The following is an 18,947-nucleotide window of genomic DNA, read 5'->3' as shown; positions in this document are numbered from 1 at the left end:
AAGGGAAGGAGATGAACTGCCTTTTGGTAAAGAGAGAAAAAGTCCCTTGGCTGGGGAATGGGCAACCACCTGGAAGAAATGATGCAGCCAGAGCTATTTCCAGCTATAATTGACTCACTTTCACCTGTCAAAATAGCATTAAGAGCCAGTAATAAACCCTTTAAACAAACAGGCTGTTAATCCTGAGATTGCCACGTCTTCCTTTGCAGGAACTCCCAGGAGGAAATACTGCAGGAGACAAATGGGGAGGGCTTCTCCTTTTAGCAAGCGGAGGAGGTGGGGGATGAGGGCTCCAGGGGCTTGGGACTGATTTCTGCCAAGGACCCCCTCCCTCTGTGGGCACTCTGGGCCTTGTAGGGTTTGTGTCCAGGAGGGATCATTGAGAAGATGAACAGTGTCTGTATTGAGAGGAAGGGCTTGCCTCTGTCTTGATGGGAGCTCATCTGGTGTTTACTGCAAGAAGCATGGGCTGATAAGGGGCGCAGAACAAACGCGTCTGAGAAAAGACCAAGGGGTCATAGAGAAGAAGGCTGAGGAGGAAGCTGGCTAAGAGGCGATCTGGCCTAGCATCAGAACCGTGGGTTTGGGAGTAGGGACACATGGGTTCACATCCCAGCTCGGTTACTCCCTTAGCTGTGTAACAAGCTCGGCCAGGTGGCTTGTCTTGCAAGCCCCGCTTTCTCTCTGTATCCACTGGCGAGCAGTGGCTGTGACAGAAGGTCCCGTCATCAGTACAGGGTGTCCTGTGCCGACACAGGGGAGACAGGCAGCCAGGCACGGCTGCTGTGACCCCAGCAGCTGCCTCCAACCGCCGGCCGAGGGAGTGGACTTGTTCTGTAGGCTCACGAGGTAGAATCAGGATCAGAGGGTGAAACCACAGAAAGGAAAGTACATTTAGGCTCCGTTTGATCAAGGTTTCTAAAGAACAATGGACCAAGTCAAATTCACCTGTCAGGAGCTCTTCACCTCAAAGTTCCAAGATGGACTATAGCTTGCAGAATAATCTCATTTCCTTATTAAAAGTCTATTTATGAGGTTTTTAATCCAGTCTCACCCCTGTTTATGCGGTGGGACTGGATAAACACTATTTATTGTGATAAAATATACGCCGCATGAAACTTAACCACTTTAACCATTTTTACAGTTACTGTAAAGTTCAGTACAGTTCAGTAGTGTCCAGCATATTAGATTGTTGTGAAACAGATCTCCAGAACTTTTTAATCTTTCAAATCCAAAATTCTGTACGCATTAAACATAAGTCCCCTTTTCCTCATAAATCCAAGCTCTGGTGACCACCATTCTACTTCAATGTCTATAAATTTGGCTAATTTAGATGCCTCATATGTGTAAGTTGCTCCGTTGTGTCTGACTCTCTGTGACCCTGTGAACTGTATCCACCAGGTTCCTCTGTCCATGGAATTCTCCAGGCTAGAATATTGGAGTGGGTAGCCACTTCCTTCTCTAGGGGATCTTCCCGACCCAGGGATCGAACCCGGGTCTCCTACATCGCAGGCAGATTCTTTACCATCTGAGCCACCAGGGAAGCCCATTAGTTCCCCTAAAAGATACTTCACATGAGTAAAGTAATAGAGTGTCTTCTTTGTGACTGGCTTGTTTTGTTTAATGTGATGTCCTCAGGGCCCATCCATGTTGCTGCACGTGTCAGAATTTCCTCGGTTTTGCAGGCTGAATAGCATTCTCTTGTATACAGATGTCATGTTTGGTTTGCCCTTTCATCCATCAATGGACATTTAGATTGTTTTTACCTCTTGACTCTTGGGAATAGTGTTGCTATGAAGATGAGTGTGCAAATATCTCTTTGAGAACCTGCTTTCTGTTCTTTTGGATATACACTCAGAAATGGAATTCTTGGATTATGCAGTGGTTCTATTTTTTATTTTTTTAGGACCCTCTATAGTTTTCCACAGTGGCAGCACCATTTTACAGTCCACCAACAGTATACAAGAGTTCCAGTTTCTCCACATTCATACCAACATTTGCTATTTGATTTCTCCACATCCTTACCAAATTTGTTATTTTGTTTTTTGAGAGTATCCCATTTTAACCATTTTAAAGTGTACAGTTCATTTAGAAGAAATTCACTATCACAGAAAAACATAGACGAATCTCTATAATCTTGGGTTTGGCAATGGTTTCCTAACTATGACTTGAAAAGAAAAGGCAACAACAACAATAATACAGTAAATAAAAATGGACTTTGTCAAAATTAAAACTCTGTGTGTGCCAGAAAAACAACACATCAAGAGAGTTAAAAGACAAACCATAGAATAAATATTTGCAAATCATGCATCTACCAAGGGATTAACATCCAGAATATATAGAGACCTCCAATAACTCAACAACAAAAAAACCAAACAACTCACTTCAACAATGGTCAAAGATTTGAATAGACATTTCTCCAAAGAAGATATACAAGGGACCAATAAGCACATGAAAAGGTGCTCAACATCACTAATCACTAGGGAAATATAAGTGAAAACCACAATGCCTTGCCACTTCACACCCACTATGATGGCTGTTATCAAAGCAGTGGGAAATAACAAGTGCGAGGAAATTGGCATCCTCGTGCTTGCTGATGGGACTGTCAAGTGGGAATTGACTCTGAGACACCCTGTGCCTCTGTTTTACAAATGAGGAACCCGATGCCCAGACAAGACTTGTATGAGGTCACCCAGCCAGTGAGAATCACAGCCCTGTGCTGAGCCACGGCTCACTTTAATGCAGTGTCCCAGGTGCAGCAGAGATTCACATCCACCCACTTCTGTATTGGGGTGCACTCTGAGTTCAGGGGGCTGGGAGCTGCTGCACTGCACAAGTGGTCTTCGCAAACCGCAGTGAGGAGCAGCGTATCAAGACTCCACATGCACAGCACCATTGTCCCAGACACAGGGCAGCTTCCCCACCAGGCAGAACAAACAGGAAGGTCAGCACACCTCGAAACAAACGCATGAGATAGAGTCTGTTTCCAGACCCGTTTTACTCATAAGGAAACAGGTTCAGGAATGCTATGAGAGAGAATCACCCGAGCTCACTCAGATGGGCAGGAAGGGGATCGATCAGAATCCACAATAGAGGTTAATGTTCTCTGCTCCTCCCACCGCCACCCTGTTCCCATGTCCTTGACATACAGACTGATCTCTGTCTGTTGACCACTGATGCCCCATGGTCACTGATTGACTACCTGCCTCCTGTCCTGCCAACTGTCCCATTTTTTTACCTGTGACTTGCATGAAGTCAGGGGCTTCCCAGGTGGTTCAGTGGTAAAGAATCCGCCTGCCAATGTGGGAGACGTAGGAGATGCAGGTTCAATCCCTGGGTCGGGAAGATCCCCTAGAGGAGGGCATGGAAACCCACCCACTCTGGTATTCTTGCCTGGAGAATTCCATGGACAGAGAGGAGCCTGGTGGGCTACAATCCACGGGGTTGCAAAGAGTCAAACAAGACCCAGCAACTAAACAACAGCACAGACGCACTTGAAGGCGTCAGTTGTCTGATTAGCAAATTCACAGGTGGTGTGACTTTGGGGGAATTCCCAATACATGGGTCTTCAGCATTGAATCCAAATTTCTCTTGTCAGGCTGAAGTGAAAGTGTCAGTCACTCAGTCATGTCCGACTCTTTGCAACCCCGTGGACTATAGCCCACCAGGTTCCTCTGTCAGTGAAAATCATCTCCAGGCAAGAACACTGGAGTAGGTAGCCATTCCCTTCTCCAAGGGATCTTCCCAACCCAGGGATCGAACTTGGGTCTCCCACATCTCAGGAGAATTCTTTCCCATCTGAGCCATGACAGAAACCCTTGTCAGGCTGAAACAATGAGCCAGTCTAAGAGGAAGACATTTCATATGAATGAATGAATTCAAGACTCTCTACTTGGGTTCCAAACGACTGTATGGGTACAGGGGGATTGGCAGTACAAACCATCGGCAGAGGTGTGGTCGCCCAAAGGGATAACATGATCTTAACAGTACATGTCCTTAGCAATGGATGGATGGAGAACATCTTTGACAGTCAGAGAGTTCAGTTACGGCTTGGTCAAATCCCACTCAGAGAACCTCATTCAGTTCTGGGTACCAGGCTGGAGAGGGGCCACAGTGGCAAAGAAATTCAAAAGGTGAAAGGATTTGGAAAGAGAAGTCTCCAAGGAACATGACAGCAGTTTTTCTTCATTCAGCAAATACTTACAGACACCTTGAGGGTTCCAGGCCTGTGCTGGGGAAACACAAAAATCATTAAATGAAGGTTCCTGCCTTGAAAGAGTCACTGATTTGGGCTGTGAGGCTGCAGGTGTACAGTGAGTTCTGGGAAAGAATCTATAGCAGCAGTCCCCAGCCCTTTTTGGTGTGCGTGCATGCTAAGTCACTTCAGTTGGGTCTGACTCTGTGTGACCTTATGGACTGTAGCCCGCCAGGTTCCTCTGTCCATGGGATTCTCCAGGCAAGAATACTGGAGTAGGTTGTTATGCCCTCCTCCAGGGGATCTTCCCGACCCAGGAATCAAACCCACGTATCTTATGTCTACCTGCATTGGCAGGCTGGTTATTTACCAAGCACCACCTGGGAAGCCCAACCTTTTTGGCACCAGGGACCAATTTCATGGAAGACAATATTTTTCACGGGCTGGTGTAAGGGATGGTTTTATTCTAGCACATTACATTAATTGTGCACTTTAAGGCTGCCACAGATCTGACAGGAGGTACCAGTCCATGACCTGGAGGCTGGGGACCCCTGATTTAGAGTAAGTCCGGTTTCCTATGGACACTGGGAAGAACATTCCATCAAATACGATCATCTGAAATGATGGTTGCCTCTTAAGAATGGATGAATTCTGCATTCTTGGAGATGTCCTGTCTGCAAGGCCTGCCCCTTCCTGGGCTGTGGAAAGGGAAATCCATATTATACAGCGAGTGTGTTAATTTGCAAGGGCTCCTGTAACAGAGCACCACAGGGCGGGTGACCTAAAGAACAGAAATGCGTTGCCCTACAGTTTGGAGGCTAGAAATTCTTCTGGGGGCTTTGAGGGAAGAATGTGTCCCACGTGTCTCTCTGTGGCTTATAGATGGCTGTCTTCATCATCCTTCCTGTGTGTCTGTCTCCAGCTTTAAGGACATCAGTTGGATTAGATTAGAACTCAGTCTCATAACCTCACTCTAAGTTGGTTATCTCTGTAAAGACTTTTATCTCCAAAGGTCACATTCTGAAGTACTGGGAGATATGACTTCAGCATACGAGTTGTTTTTTTTTTTTTTATAGTTTTTTTTTAAGATTTTTTTTTTTAATGTGGACCATTTTTAAAGTATTGAATTTGTTACAATACCGTTTCTGTTTTATGTTTTGCTTTCTTTGGCCACAAGGCATGTGGTAGTGGTTTGCCCCAGTCTCCTCCAGCGAACACGGATATGGAACGTGAAAGTGTGTTCCATGGTGGAGGTTTAGTCGCTAAGTTGTATCCAGCTCTTTACCACCCCTGTTTGGACTGTACCCTCCAGGCTTCTCTGTCCATAGGATTTCGCCAGGCAAGAATACTGGAGTGAGTTGCCATTTCCTTCTGTGGATCTTCCCAACCCAGCGATCAAACCTGGGTCTCCTGCATTACAGGCAGTTTCTTTACCAGCTGAGCCACCAGGGAAGCTCATGGTGGTGTCACCTAAAGAAAGGGAGGAAGGACTGGAGTGTTAAAGCACGATGGCATTTGGTCATTTTTAATGAATTGTCCCCATTTTTTTTTTAATAGCAGGTACATAGTCCAAAGAAAAAGTCAAATCGTACAGAAGGATTTCAAGTGAAAAATGAGCCCTTCTCCACAGAGACAGCCTGTTAAACTGGTTTTTCTATGTGTAACCTTCCAGAGATATCCACTTTCACACCTTAGGGAGCATGTTTTAAGCACTGCATTTGCTAAATTCTGAAAATTATTCCATACCGACATGCACCACTTCATCCTGCTTCACAGCTGCCTAACAGTCCACCATATCTGGACCATAATATCTGTAAGCAGAATGCATCAGTGGGCATCACAGGCTTTTCCAGTCTTCTGCTGGTATCATCATTATTACAGAGATCATCCAAGTCTGAGATCTACACACATGTGTGTGTATGTAGGCTTGCTTTTTAGATGCGCCGTTGCTACAAAGAGATGGTTTTGCTACACGCATTGTGAGTTTTCCTAGAGACTGCCAAATTGCCCAACCTGGAGGTAAGTACCAATTTACACTCCCACATATGATTGTTGAAAATACCTGTTTTCCCTTAACCTCGCCAACATGACATATTATTAATACCTGCTATCTCTGCCAATCTGGTGAAAAAATGACATCTGACTGTTGTGTGAAATTGGATTCCTTCCATTGTGAGTGAGGTTAAATATATAAATATATATTTTCTGTTTGGAGTGGCATCAGTTTAGATTCTTGGAGAAGGCAATGGCACCCACTCCAGTACTCTTGCCTGGAAAATCCCATGGACGGAGGAGCCTGGTAGGCTGCAGTCCATGGGGTCCCGAAGAGTCGGACATGACTGAGCGACTTCCCTTTCACTTTTCACTTTCATGCATTGGAGAAGGAAATGGCAACCCACGCCAGTGTTCTTGCCTGGAGAATCCCAGGGACGGGGGAGCCTGGTGGGCTGCCGTCTCTGGGGTCGCACAGAGTCGGACAACTGAAGCGACTCAGCAGCAGCAGCTTAGATGCTGGAATCTAGCCTGCAGGTGCCTTTTGTTTTGCTTGCTTTTGCTGTGCTGGGTCTGTGTCGCCGCGTGGGCTTGTCTGTAGTTGCAGCGGGTGGGGCTGCTCCCTAGTTGTGGCGCGCGGGCTTCTCGTTGCAGTGTGGCCGAGCGCGGGCTCCAGGGCGCGCGGGCTTCAGCAGTTGCAGCATCTGGGCTCAGTAGTCGCGGCTCATGGGCTCTAGAGCACAGGCTCAGCAGTCGTGGCACACGGGTATAGCTGTGAGATCCAAGGCCTGTGAGGTCTTCCCGGAACAGTAATCAAGCCCGTATCTCCTGCATTGGCAGGCTGATTCTTTACCACTGAGCCACCAGCAAAGCCCTAGCCAGAAGGTTTAAACCCCCAGGAAATGGTTTTGCCAGGTCCTTGCATGGCCCCTAGGACAGATGCAATATCTGTGCGAGAGTGGCTGTCTTTTGACTCCCTGAGCAGGGAGCTCCTCGACCCGGATGTAGCAGGAAGAACCCCTTAAGTAACCAGCATCTTGTTCTCCCTCCTTTCTTTGGGCAACATACTGTCTAGGATGCTATAAGCCTACCTTTCACATGTGAGGATCCAGTGTCTGCCTAGAAGGGTTTAGGGTAAGGCTGGACTCCTTCACCTCTCCTGCCAGTTCCCCCAAAGGCAGACACTAGCCTCTACTTGCTCATCTTCACTCATTGCTTCATTAAATAAAGATTGTGAAGCACCCACTTTGTAGATGAGCTATACTAAGATCTGGGGTAATATGGAAGCAGAAAGTCAACCTATTGTCATAGAAATTTAAATTGTAGGGGAGGAGAAAGACAAGTAAACAAGTCATTATAGCATGGTCAGTACTAGAATAGGAAAAGAACAGTGCACAGGACACAGAAGCACCCAGGCAGGTCCTGGAAGGCTTCCTGCAGGAAGTGGCATTGAAGCTGAGACTGTAAGAAGGAGTTGCCAGCCAGGAGAAGTAGGAGGTAGTGGTGTCCTGGAAGAAGCCGGAAGTCCCTGGTAATAGTGTGGCTGTGCACACCAGATGGTGGGAGGGATTTCAAGCCCAGATCTCAAGGACTTCACCAGTCGAGCTGAGGGTGCTAGCTGTCCTCCTGTGGATCTCAGGAGTCACGGGGGCTCTATTGGTGGTATGGTCAGACTTGAGGCTAGCCTGGCTCACTGAGAGCACCAACTTGGGTAAGCATGGAGGCCTGGGGACCAGGCATCGGCCTCAAGAATCCCCAGGGCTTGCCCAGCTCTGCAGGTTTACCCCAGCCTCTGAAACAGACCTCCGATCTCCACTTCCACAAATCTGGAAAGCCACATCCGGAGATCCCCCCAAGACGCCAGAGCTCTCATGTGCTCCCAAGGACAGTGATAGTCTGTGGGGTCCTTGGACCACCACTGGCTGCCGATGTAGATGACGAGAGACCAGGCTGTCTGAGAGCCCTGCTCCTGGCTTTGCTGCTGATCTGTGCAAAGCATCACCAAGAGTCCCTCAGCAACCACCTGTGACACATTGCTGTTCCTTGGGGATGATATGAGCCATATCCCACGAAGTGCTTTCAGCTTAGATAAAGCCCTCTTGGCCACTTTTTCCGAAAGTGGCAACCACCATGCTTGCCATGTGCTGAGCACGGGAATCCAGGGAGAAAGACAAAAAAGGCACTTTGGTGATGATTTTTGGCTCTCCTCATTTATTGCCGTCCACGCTCGTAAAACATGGCGCTTAATCGTCTTGGCAATTGGGGTAACCGCTTTGAAAAATAATTACTGCCTTCTTGGAGATTACTTTGCCTTCTAATTAAAACCTCCAGACTGGTATATTAAAGGTGCATTGTCAATGCAGCATCCCGGATACACCCAGCTAACCTCATTTGGGGAGGCAAAATTAATTAGTTTGTGTTTTAACACCCAGCTGTTATCCTAAGGAAAAGAAATCGTCTACAAGTCGGCCACGCACACTGTCTCTAAATTGGCCAGGGCGGCTGAGGAGAAATAAAGGAAATGGAGAGTGATTTGTTCCTGCATAACTCCGCCAGCTTCTAGAACACGCTGCTCGTTAGACGGCGGCCCCACGTCCCTGTCAGACCTCGCTCGGGAGTTCTTGTTTACCCAGAGAGGCAGAATCGGAAATGAGAGGGTCCCTCCTGCCGCTGAGCTCAGTTCACTCTGGAGCCTCTTTTGCTGCTGATACCTTTCACTGAGCGATCCTGGGCAGCAGATCTGAGAGGCTGGGCATTTCTTTTCCTGTCCCAGCCGGTCAGACTCACAAAGCTGCGTGCACTGCTAGCCGCCCCCCTCCTTTACTACTACCTCCCCGTTTGCAATTCCATTTAAGTCCAGCACTTGCCGAGCACCGTGGAAGCCAGGATAATCAATTCTAGTTTATGCTACAATGACAATCCCCGGAGCCCTTGTCATTTCGCACAACAGAAGTTTCTCATCCTTGCAAAATGTGATGTAGGTTGGCGGGGGCTCTCTTCCAACCAGCGATTCAAGGACTTAGGATATTTCTATCTTAGGCTGACATCTTTCCAGGAGTCACTGAGGTTATCCAATGCAGGGAAAAAAGCAATGGAAGAACCATTAGTCCCGCAGGGGGCATTTCCAGCTGCAGCCCATTGGCCAGAACTGGTCACGTGACCCCAGCTCTTTGACAAGGGATGTTGAGAGGTGTAGGTGAACCCTCAGAGAACTGGTCGAGTGATGCTGTCTCTGCCACAGGGCCTTGGCTGCAGCACACACTGAGCTAGGGGCCTCTGATCGCCCCACAAAGGAGCGTAAGGCGTGGGGGAGATCACAGCGTAGTGGGAATCCAACCCAGACAGTCATGAAGGATCAGCCCGGGTTAAGAAGCACAATAGGAAACGTGGAAACAAAACTCATGGTAATAACGGGGAGAATGACTAACTCAGTTTGAGCAGAGAAGAGAGGGGAACAAAGGGAGTGTTTCCAGGAAGACGTGATTCATGAGCTTAGTTTGGGGGCAGGGGGGTGGGTGGGGGGAAGAGTTCACCCAGAGGACATGTCGGGGACAGGCGTATCTATGAGGAGGGCACAGCACAGGTCTGGGTAACCTCAGACCCACCTAGGAGCTACTTGGATGTTTCCCCACTGATTTCATTCTTCCCAGCCCCTCTCTGGTCAAAGCATCGATGGCCAGAAAAAAAAAAAAAAAAGTAATTTCTAAAGGCCTTACCCCGCTAAAGCCTTGCAATCAGAAAATAAACCGAAAATCCCAAATATGGCATGTGGCTGTTGTTAGGCTTGAATATCTCAGAAAGTGAGTAATCTGTGAGATGCTCCCATGCAGGGACACAGCCTGTGGTTCGTGTGTCTCTGGATACCATCAACAGTGGCTGCAGCTAGCTCATCTCAGCCCTGACACCCTCCCCTACAGAATCACCATGGAGCAGAAACAGCCCAGGAAACAGGAGTGGGGAAGCTGCATTTATCCGAGCTCTGTGTGACCAGCTGCGTGAGAAGTTTGCCTCTTCTCGGGCAGGTCACCCTGGATTCTCATTTTTTCCTCTGTAAATTGAGAGACGGAAACGAGTTTGATCCAGGAGACCCGTGGATTACTCACAGATGTGGTCTATTAACTCACTCAAGAGGGACCCACGTGATTTATTTTTTAAATGTTTTAAATTAGTTGCCAACATTTAAAAATTTGGAGAATTTGCTTGAAAATCCAGATTTCGGATAGCTTTGAAAAAATTAGAAAATTTGACAGCACCACACAGGACAACCTTAAAACCAGGCGCCCTATTAGATGCCACAGGCCATGCTGCTCCCTGTTGCCTTGGCAACACAGAGGCCAGTGTCAGTCTTCCCTCCACACGTGTCCCAGCTCGTTCAGTTATATCCCCTTGCCAGGTTGCTACGCTGGATGAGCTCCCTAGACCCAGCTGTCTTTAAAGCTCTGTGACTACGCCTCATGCTTACTTTTAACCATCTCTTTTCTCTAAACAAGTCTCCTTCTTAGGTTCTTGTAGCAGAACTGCCTGCCAGTTAGAGCAGGAATTATTAGCCTTGGCTGTACAGTTGAATTTACTAGAGGAGGTTTTAAAAATCTCAGTGTCCAGGCAGCACCTGGATGGTGGGAGCCAGGCCTCGGTCCTCTCAAAGCTGCAGGCGATTCCAGTGGGCAGCCTAGGGTGAGAAGGGTTGAGTTACAGCTGAAAGTGCAGTGGACTAGCTCAGGAGGGGATGAGCTGCCCGTTGCTAGAGGTGGTTAAGCCAACGTAGATAAGCACTTCGCAGGGACCAGCTGCTCTCTTGTGGATTCTTCTCCTCCTTGCACTTTCCCTGCCTTCACCCCACAGGGTCCCCCCAGGCTCCGCTCAGTGCCACTGAGCATGCACATCACACTTAACAGGGCTTCGGGACATCCCTGACTGTCCAATAATTAAGACTTCCAGTGCAGGGGGCACAGGGTTGATACCTGACCAAGGAAGATCTGGCAGGCCGTGCGATGTGGCCAAAAAATATTTTTAAATCAAAAAGTGAAGGGGCTCAGCATAGGGTAAGTGGAAGGTTTTACTAGAGATAAAGAGGTTGGACCACACTCTCATTCTAAATCCAAGCAGAAGAAAAACCATGACGGGAAACAAGTGATGACAATGAGAATGGCTGTTTTCCCACTTCTGGATTATATGGAACTTGGAGGCTGTCTTTGTTGTTGTTGTTTAGTCACTCAGCTGTGTCTGACTCTTTGTGACCCCATGGACTGTAGCCCGCCAGGCTCCTCTGTCCGTGGGAGTCTCCAGGCAAGAACACTGGAGTGAGTTGCCATTTCCTTCTCCAGGGGATCTTCCCAACCCAGGGATCGAACCTGCGTCTCCTGCATTGGCAAGTGGGTTCTTTACCACTGAGCCACCTGGGAAGCCCCTGGAGGCTGTCTTGGTGATCCCTTGGTCTGTGCCCCATCATTGCATAAACGTGAAAAGTGGGTTCAGCTGGGAGAAGCGACTTGCTCAAGGACACACAGGTGGCTGTTGATAGAACTGTCGCTGAAGCTCCCTTTCAGCCTCTGGCGCTTAGTCGGTGAAATGGAGGTGGATTCTTCCTTACTGTTTTCTTGTGCAGGTAAACTGAGGCCCTCTATGTATGGAGGGAGCTCAGAGCCTCACTCACAGGAACCCCTTAGCCTAAGGCTCCACTCTTTCCCATACAGAAGATATGGGTTTGATCCCTGGGTCAGGAAGATCCCCTGGAGAAGCAAATGGCAACCGACCCCAGTATTCTTGCCTGAAAAATCACGTGGACAGAGGAGCCTGGTGGGCTACAGTCCATGGAATTACAAAGAGCTGGGCATGAGTTAGAGACTAGACAACAACAAGCACTCTCCCCCACCCTGCCCTTGTCTCCTCTAACACTCCTGGCAGACTCCTTTGCGGGACCCAGCCATATTGGGCAGCCCACATCAGAGGGTTGCGGGGCCTGTGGGCAGGGATGAGAAGGAAATCTGATGATGCTTAGGAGGCAAGGAAGTCAACCCCTGCCAAAGCCAGGCATGGTGCCAGGCAGTGGGCATCACGCAAGAGGCGGCCCCTTATCAGAGCTGTCCAGAGCACCAAGATCGGCCACACCTGTGTACGTCGTCTGTGGCTGCTTAGTGCTAGGAGAGCAGAGGCCAGGAGTGTGGCCGCCACCTTGCCCTTTACAGAAAAGGTTTGCCAGCCCCTGCTTTAGGTTTCAACAGGCCTGGGCTTCCCTGGTGGCTCAGTGGTAAAGAATCTGGCTACCGGTGAAAGACACAAGACACTCAGGTTCAGTCCCTGGATCGGGAAGATCCCCTGGAGCAGGAAACGGCAGCCCACTCCAGGATTCTTGCGGGGAGAATCCCACGAACAGAGGAGGCTGGTGGGCTACAGGCCATGGGCTCGCAAAGAGTCGAACTCCACTGAGCACACGCTCACTGTTATGTACTGAGCTCGAGGCAAGGTCATTTTCTACCTCGGTGACCTTGGGCAGGCCACTTCCATCTCTGAACCTCGTTCTGCATCTGCATGTATTCACAGGCTTGTGTTCTTTACATCCAATCCCATATATGAAAGCACAGAGCCTAAGGGCAGTTCCAGTACTTGATAAATGATGGCTGTCACTATTTACAATAGCTAGGGCATGGAAGGAACCTAGATGCCCATCGGCAGATGGATGGATAAGGAAGTTATGGTACATATACACAATGGAATATTACTCAGCTAATAAAAAGGAACACATTTGAGTTAGTTCTAATGAGGTGGATGAACCTAGAGCCTATTATACAGAGTGAAGTAAATCAGAAAGAGAAAGACAAATACTGTATATTAACACATATATATGGCATTTAGAAAGATAGTACCAACAATCCTACATACAGGGCGGCAAAGAAGACACAGATGGGAAGAGCAGACTTTTGGACTCTGTGGGAGAGGGTGGAATGATTTGAGAGAATAGCATTGAAACGTGTATATTACCATATATAAAACAGAGGAGCCGTGCAAGTTTGATGCATAAAGCAGGACACCCAAACCCAGAAGGATGGGATGGGGAGGCAGGGGAGAGGGGTTTCAGAATGGGGGGAACACATGTATACCTGTGGCCGATTCATGTTGATATATGGCAAAACCACCGCAATATTGTGATTAGCCTCCAATTAAAATAACTTGAATGGTGGCCATCAGTCCTCTGTGAAAGGACCTTGGAATCGGCCACTAGATTGGTATCCACAGATGCTGGAGTGGCAAGAGGCAGGCTGTGGAGCAAGAGAAAAGTTTCCCCCTTCCTGGAAAGGATAATTCATAAACTCATGTTAATTTTTTGTGTTTCTTTTTTTTCCACTTTTTTCCTCCAGATACTGGTTGACTAACAAAGTTCACATCAAAAGACCCACCACGGGCCTCCTGATGTACACCCTGGCCACGCGTTTCTGCAGCCAGATCTACCTCTACGGCTTCTGGCCCTTTCCGCTGGATCAGAACCAGAACCCTGTCAAGTACCACTACTACGACAGCCTCAAGTACGGCTACACCTCCCAGGCCAGCCCCCACACCATGCCCCTGGAGTTCAAGGCCCTGAAGAGCCTCCACGAGCAGGGGGCTTTGAAACTGACTGTCGGCCAGTGCGACGGGGCCACGTAAGGTGGGCGCCCGGTGGGACTCAGTGGCTCACATTTGCTGCCAGCTACACCACAGGCAGATGGGAGTCGGGGCGGCACAGACTCTAGAACAAGCAGGCTAGTGGTTTTCTTTGTTCAAGTGTAAAACAGTGACCAGAATATATATATCTATTCCTGCATATATATATTGACCTGAGTATTTATAACTGTGTGGTGTTCATCTAGCATTAGGCAGATAAGCCACAAGAAGAAGGTGTGGAGACCCCACCTGGACCAGATTGAGACTCGGTGCATCTTTGGGGGCAGAAGGACTCGACGTGAAAAGAAGCCAGTCCCACGACTTGGGATGACACGCTGCCTCCCGGATTGGAGAGGTCTTTGGGCTCATGGGTGATCGGAGAACCACCTGTGGACAGCTGCCCCGAGCCTCTGAGAAATGTGGATTCTGGGTGAGCCAAGACCCAGAGGGGACAACTGGACCCATGTCTAACATGGTGCTATTCTTAGAGAAGAGGGAGGTTGGAATGTTCACCCCAGCAAAGGAGCACATGGTCACCGAGGAGCAGAGGCCAAGTCAGAGCTGAGCACTTGGTTCCGTGAACTTAGAGTTGAACTGCCCACGGGATGAACCATGGTTGACCCGCCTGTCCCAGACTGGCCTCCATAAATCTGGGGAGAAGGCTGGAGAAGACACGGTGGACAGGTCATAGTCCAGCTTTGCAAGAACCCCCAGGAGCCTGGCACGGAGCAGGCAGATGACACCCAATTGCTAGGGTGTCCCAAAGCGTGTTTTTGAAAAATCACAACTTCCTATCAAGAGAGTTGGTGCTCTGACCCAGAATAAGGCAAAAGAGTGTCCCAAGTGTGGTGGTGGTTCTTTAAAACGACTTGAGTCCGTCATGGAGGAAGGGAGCCTGGGCTTTCATTCTCAGGGTTAGCCTTCTTCCTTGCCCTGTTAGAATGTCCCCAGAGGGACAGTCCTATTCCCTTCGGCCACCAGGGAAGCCGCCGCTAAAGCTTGAAAGGGCACAGCAAAGGTAAATGTCATCCTTTTAAAATCGCCTTTCTGGTTGCCTCAGGAGCCCCAGAATGCGAGGCCAGGAAGAATGGTAAGCGTCGCACTCCGTTTGCCTGCAGCCACTACTGTTTGTTTGCTTTCTGCAGGGGCCTCTGCAGCTAGACTTCTGTGTCAACGTCACTTTCTTGTTGCTTTCTTATCCTGATGGTCACACTAGCCAGCACTGAGCTCCAACACTGAGGTTTTCAGCTCTCCGGGGAGAGGCTTCAACGTCCATCCCCACCTCCCTGTTTTCACAGAGGCAGTGATTTTAGAATTTGGCACAAACCCTATGAAGATGAAGAGTTCAGACTTTTTTTTTAAACCAAGTATCCAAATGCAGTATCCAAATACTGGATATAATCTCCGTGGGGAATCCTGGGCTCCATGCAGATAACATGGGGCTAGAATCACAGGTCACGTGTAGATGAGCGTTAGCCAGCTTGATTTGTTAGCTTCATTCTCTTGTCTGATAAATAAGTGTTTTAAAATCTATTTGAAAGATAAGTTTAAAAACAACAACATTGTCTTGAAGGTGAAGGGAGTTAAGAAAAGGGATCAAGATCTGCTTCCAAGCCTAGGAGGCCAGACATAATCAATGATGATTCAGAGCGGGACATTTGCTCGAAATTAATGCCTGATGGGAAGCCAGTGGGGGTGGTGGAAGGATGCTCGGAACCTCTTAACCCCACAGGCGGACACTCCAGCTCCGAACCACATCCGCATCTCTGTGTTGTTGCTGTTCTTGTTGACACTTGAAGTCTGAGATTTGGGATTTGCATTGTTAAGTGAATATTTTAAAAAGCAACAGCCCTCACAGCCTCTGTGGGAACAGAGTGGTTTGGACTTCTCACAAGAAGTGGAAATTAACGTCTCGTATTTTATACTTCTCCAGGGCCTTTCACCCTGAGGATCTCAGAGGCCCTGGAAGATGTTTCCTTGTGGAAGCCTCCAGCATCTTTGGGAACAGGCAGAATTTCCAGGCTCAGAGGATTAGCCAAGGCCTTGGGTTCCAGGAGGTTCCAGTGGCGAGTGCAGAGAAGAGCCTCATGTCAGGTCCAGAGTCAGCCCTGCGTCCGTGTACCCATCAATGCCGCTCCCTGCAGGGGAATCAAGGGGCCAGAGCTCTTTTTAAAACATGGCTTTCTTTCTGTCTCTTCTTGGTCTTGGTTCCTTAAACTGAAACTACTAGAGTTGAAGGGGTAGGGACCATCTGCCTCTGGGCTCTCTCTAGAGAATGCTGGGGACCCAGGACAGCCCACCTGTCACCACTCCCAACCTGCAGGCCCTGTGCTGCCAAAACACTTTGGCTATGTGATGGCAGGGGCTCCAAGGCCTCGGCTTCCCTCTGCAGCCACCCTTCTCCATCTGAGCACCACGATCAGGAGGCAGCCGTCTTCTCCTCCTACTTAGAGCTCAGTTTGCCTGAGAGTCCACTGTAGCGTCTGGCCCAGCCTGGCTAGCCTGCAGCCCCAAGGAGTCCCAGTCTGTACCTGGTACCCGGTACCCTGATCTGCTGCCTTGTAACCACAGTGGCCACAGGCCTCCAGGAGCAGGTGCAGTCAGCAACCTCCCCCTGACCCTCAGCATCCCCAGTCCCCTCATCCTCACCCACCCTGAAGCCCCTCAGCCCTTCTGCATTCTCCTCAAGCCCCCAAATGAGCCCCACTCTCAGCCGCCTCCTTTGCTGCAGAGATGGAGCCATCTGAAACGCAGTGTCTCCTGTGATCTCTTGACCTCTTTCCTCCCCTTTCACTGCCCTCCTCCCATTTCTGAGGGAACATCCATCCCCTTGCTGGTCCTTAGCCACTCTGCCCCCTCTGTGCTCTCTCTCCACCAACAGACACGCACCCACCTGTCCTGACCCCTGTGGCCTCATCCCTTCATCCCCAGGCCCAGGAGGGGCTCTCTGGTGCTGGTGCCACCTTTCCTCTCAACCCCCTCTTGGCCTCCACGCTCCTGGGGCCAGAGACTTCAGGTCAAAAGCCCCTTCTCATCACCAAGCTCTCTGCATTGCTCAGCTCCACACCGACTCCTGGACGTTCCCTGTCCCCAAGGTGCCCGGAAGGCCACATTCTCATGATTTTCCTCCCCCTTCCCATTGCCCCTTCATTGTTAATTTATGTATTTATTTATTTATGTATTTATGACTTATTTATTGACACCCTCACCTTAATCTAGAGAGTAGCCATGGTAGGCCTGACTGTTGTATCCCTCTCTCCTCCTTGGCCCACACTCAGACCTTCCCCACCGTGGCGTCCTCTCCTCGGGCCCCTTTCATCGCAGCCCTGCATGCTCTGTTAGCACCCCTCGCCTTCCTGTGAAGTCAGCCTCCACTTCCTGCAGCTCAGCACCTCCCTTGAGCTCCAGACTCGACTGTACACTGCTCGCTGGTCATTCACCCCTTCTGCTCTGGTGGCGCCAGAAACTCAACATCTCTGAAGCCAAATCCATCACTTCTGCCTCCTCTTCTTCCGCAGTCTCTCCACCCAGTTCTGAAACCCTGAAGTCATCTTGGCTTCTCCATGCATCCCCTTGTTGCTCTTGCACCATCCTTGCCTTCTGGTTGCTCCGGCAATTTCAACGTCGGTCTCCTCTCGCCGGATCCTCTGGACCTGCTTGCACGTTCTCTGTCTATCCTAAACATTCATAGAGATTTATCTTTTTAGTCTCCAGCCATTCACAAACTCTTAAAATAACGTGCAAGTCTTTGTCCTGACGTTACAGGCCATCCAGTAAGGCCCGATCCTTCCTTTACACCCTGCACTGGTCCATCTAGAATAGTCGTCATTCCTCAAAAAGGTGCCCAGTCTTCCTGTCTCTGTGCCTTTGGTCTTGCTGTTCCCATCCCCTGGAACACTCTCTTCTGGTTCCTTCAAGGCCCATGCAGAAACCACATCTTTCATGAAGCTCCCCAAATCGACCGACCACTGGGATCTCTCCGTCCACTGAACCACCGTAGCACTTTATTTGTACCTTTCTCATGGCACTTACCATATTCTGCCTTGTATTATAGTTCTTGTGCACTTGTCTTATGACATTCTTAGATTGTAAGCTCGCCAAGGGCAGGGACCGTGTTTTATTCATCTGTGTCCGTCATGGCACTGGGGGTGGTGCATAGCACACAGCAGTTGCTCAATAAATGTTTGTTGGATTAACTCCTTAATGCCTATCAAAGGCTGTATAATTAAGAAAATCATTTTGCTTCATATGATGCCACAGGAACCTCCAAAGAATCAGTGAGTTGAAAAGATACAGATATCATTATCCCCACTGTGTAGATCATAAGACTGAGGCAAAAACCACAGGAAGCCATGTAGGTCACCAAGAGAATTTGCATCCAGGTCTTCTGGTTCCCGCTCCAGGGCTTTTTCTATTAGTCAGTGCAGCTGAGTCGCTGAAAACTGAAAACTGATCTGAGGCACAGTCCTGGCTCTCATGAGTCTGGGCATCAGTCAGAGTCAGGGGAACCTCAGTGTGAACCGCCGCTTATGTGCCCAGCAGCACAGGCGAAATCTCGCTCTGTTTTGGAGAGGATAAGAGCCCTTCGAGTTTTACCAGGCCCAGGGGGTGGAGCTGTGGGACCTCATAAATCATTCCCGCTGCTGTTGTCACAGGGCAGAAACTGGCCGTCCAGATGGCAAGAGAGACTACCAGCTGCAAGGGGGCTGCTGTTTGATAAATCTCGTCATGCCTAATTCAGGCTCCTCTTCCAGAATGAATAGAACAGGAAGGGGAGTGAATGATGCCAGTCAGATGGGGCTCCAGACGCGCGTGCTGCCTCCTGAATGCCCTCACCACATCCCCAGTGACGCTGGCGGCCTGCCCCAGCCCGCCCGGCTCTCTTCAGCACTACGGGGTGTCATCAGCCCCTCCCATTTTATCCCCATCCTTTGGTTTTCTCCTCTCTGGGGCTCTTTCCCTTGGTACCCACCAAAATCTGGATGAACCTTGGAGAGCCAAGTTACAGCTCTTTTGGGAACCTGAGGCCTGGCCCGGAGCAATGGATCGAGGTGGCAGAGGGGCCCTCAATGCCCTTGAACAAGGAGCTGTTCTGGTGGTGGGGGCAGGGCATCCACAGCAA

At 49.3% G+C, this 18,947-nt stretch overlaps 1 protein-coding gene across 1 annotated transcript in view; it reads left to right on the top strand.

Moving 5' to 3' along the window:
• The window catches only part of ST8SIA2 (ST8 alpha-N-acetyl-neuraminide alpha-2,8-sialyltransferase 2), a 73,044-nt gene extending 55,015 nt beyond the window's left edge, over positions 1-18,029 (top strand). Inside the window, exon 6 of the mRNA XM_027957048.3 lies at positions 13,543-18,029. Within this exon, the coding sequence (XP_027812849.1) occupies positions 13,543-13,828 (286 nt within the window). The 3' untranslated portion in view covers positions 13,829-18,029. The remainder of the gene's footprint in view (positions 1-13,542) is intronic.
• The last annotated feature ends 918 nt before the right edge of the window (positions 18,030-18,947 follow it).

Source organism: Ovis aries, chromosome 18 (assembly GCF_016772045.2).
Source record: "Ovis aries strain OAR_USU_Benz2616 breed Rambouillet chromosome 18, ARS-UI_Ramb_v3.0, whole genome shotgun sequence".
Taxonomy (NCBI): domain Eukaryota; kingdom Metazoa; phylum Chordata; class Mammalia; order Artiodactyla; family Bovidae; genus Ovis; species Ovis aries.
The sequence above is the reverse complement of the archived record's forward strand: the minus strand, read 5'-3'. Positions and strand labels throughout refer to the sequence as shown.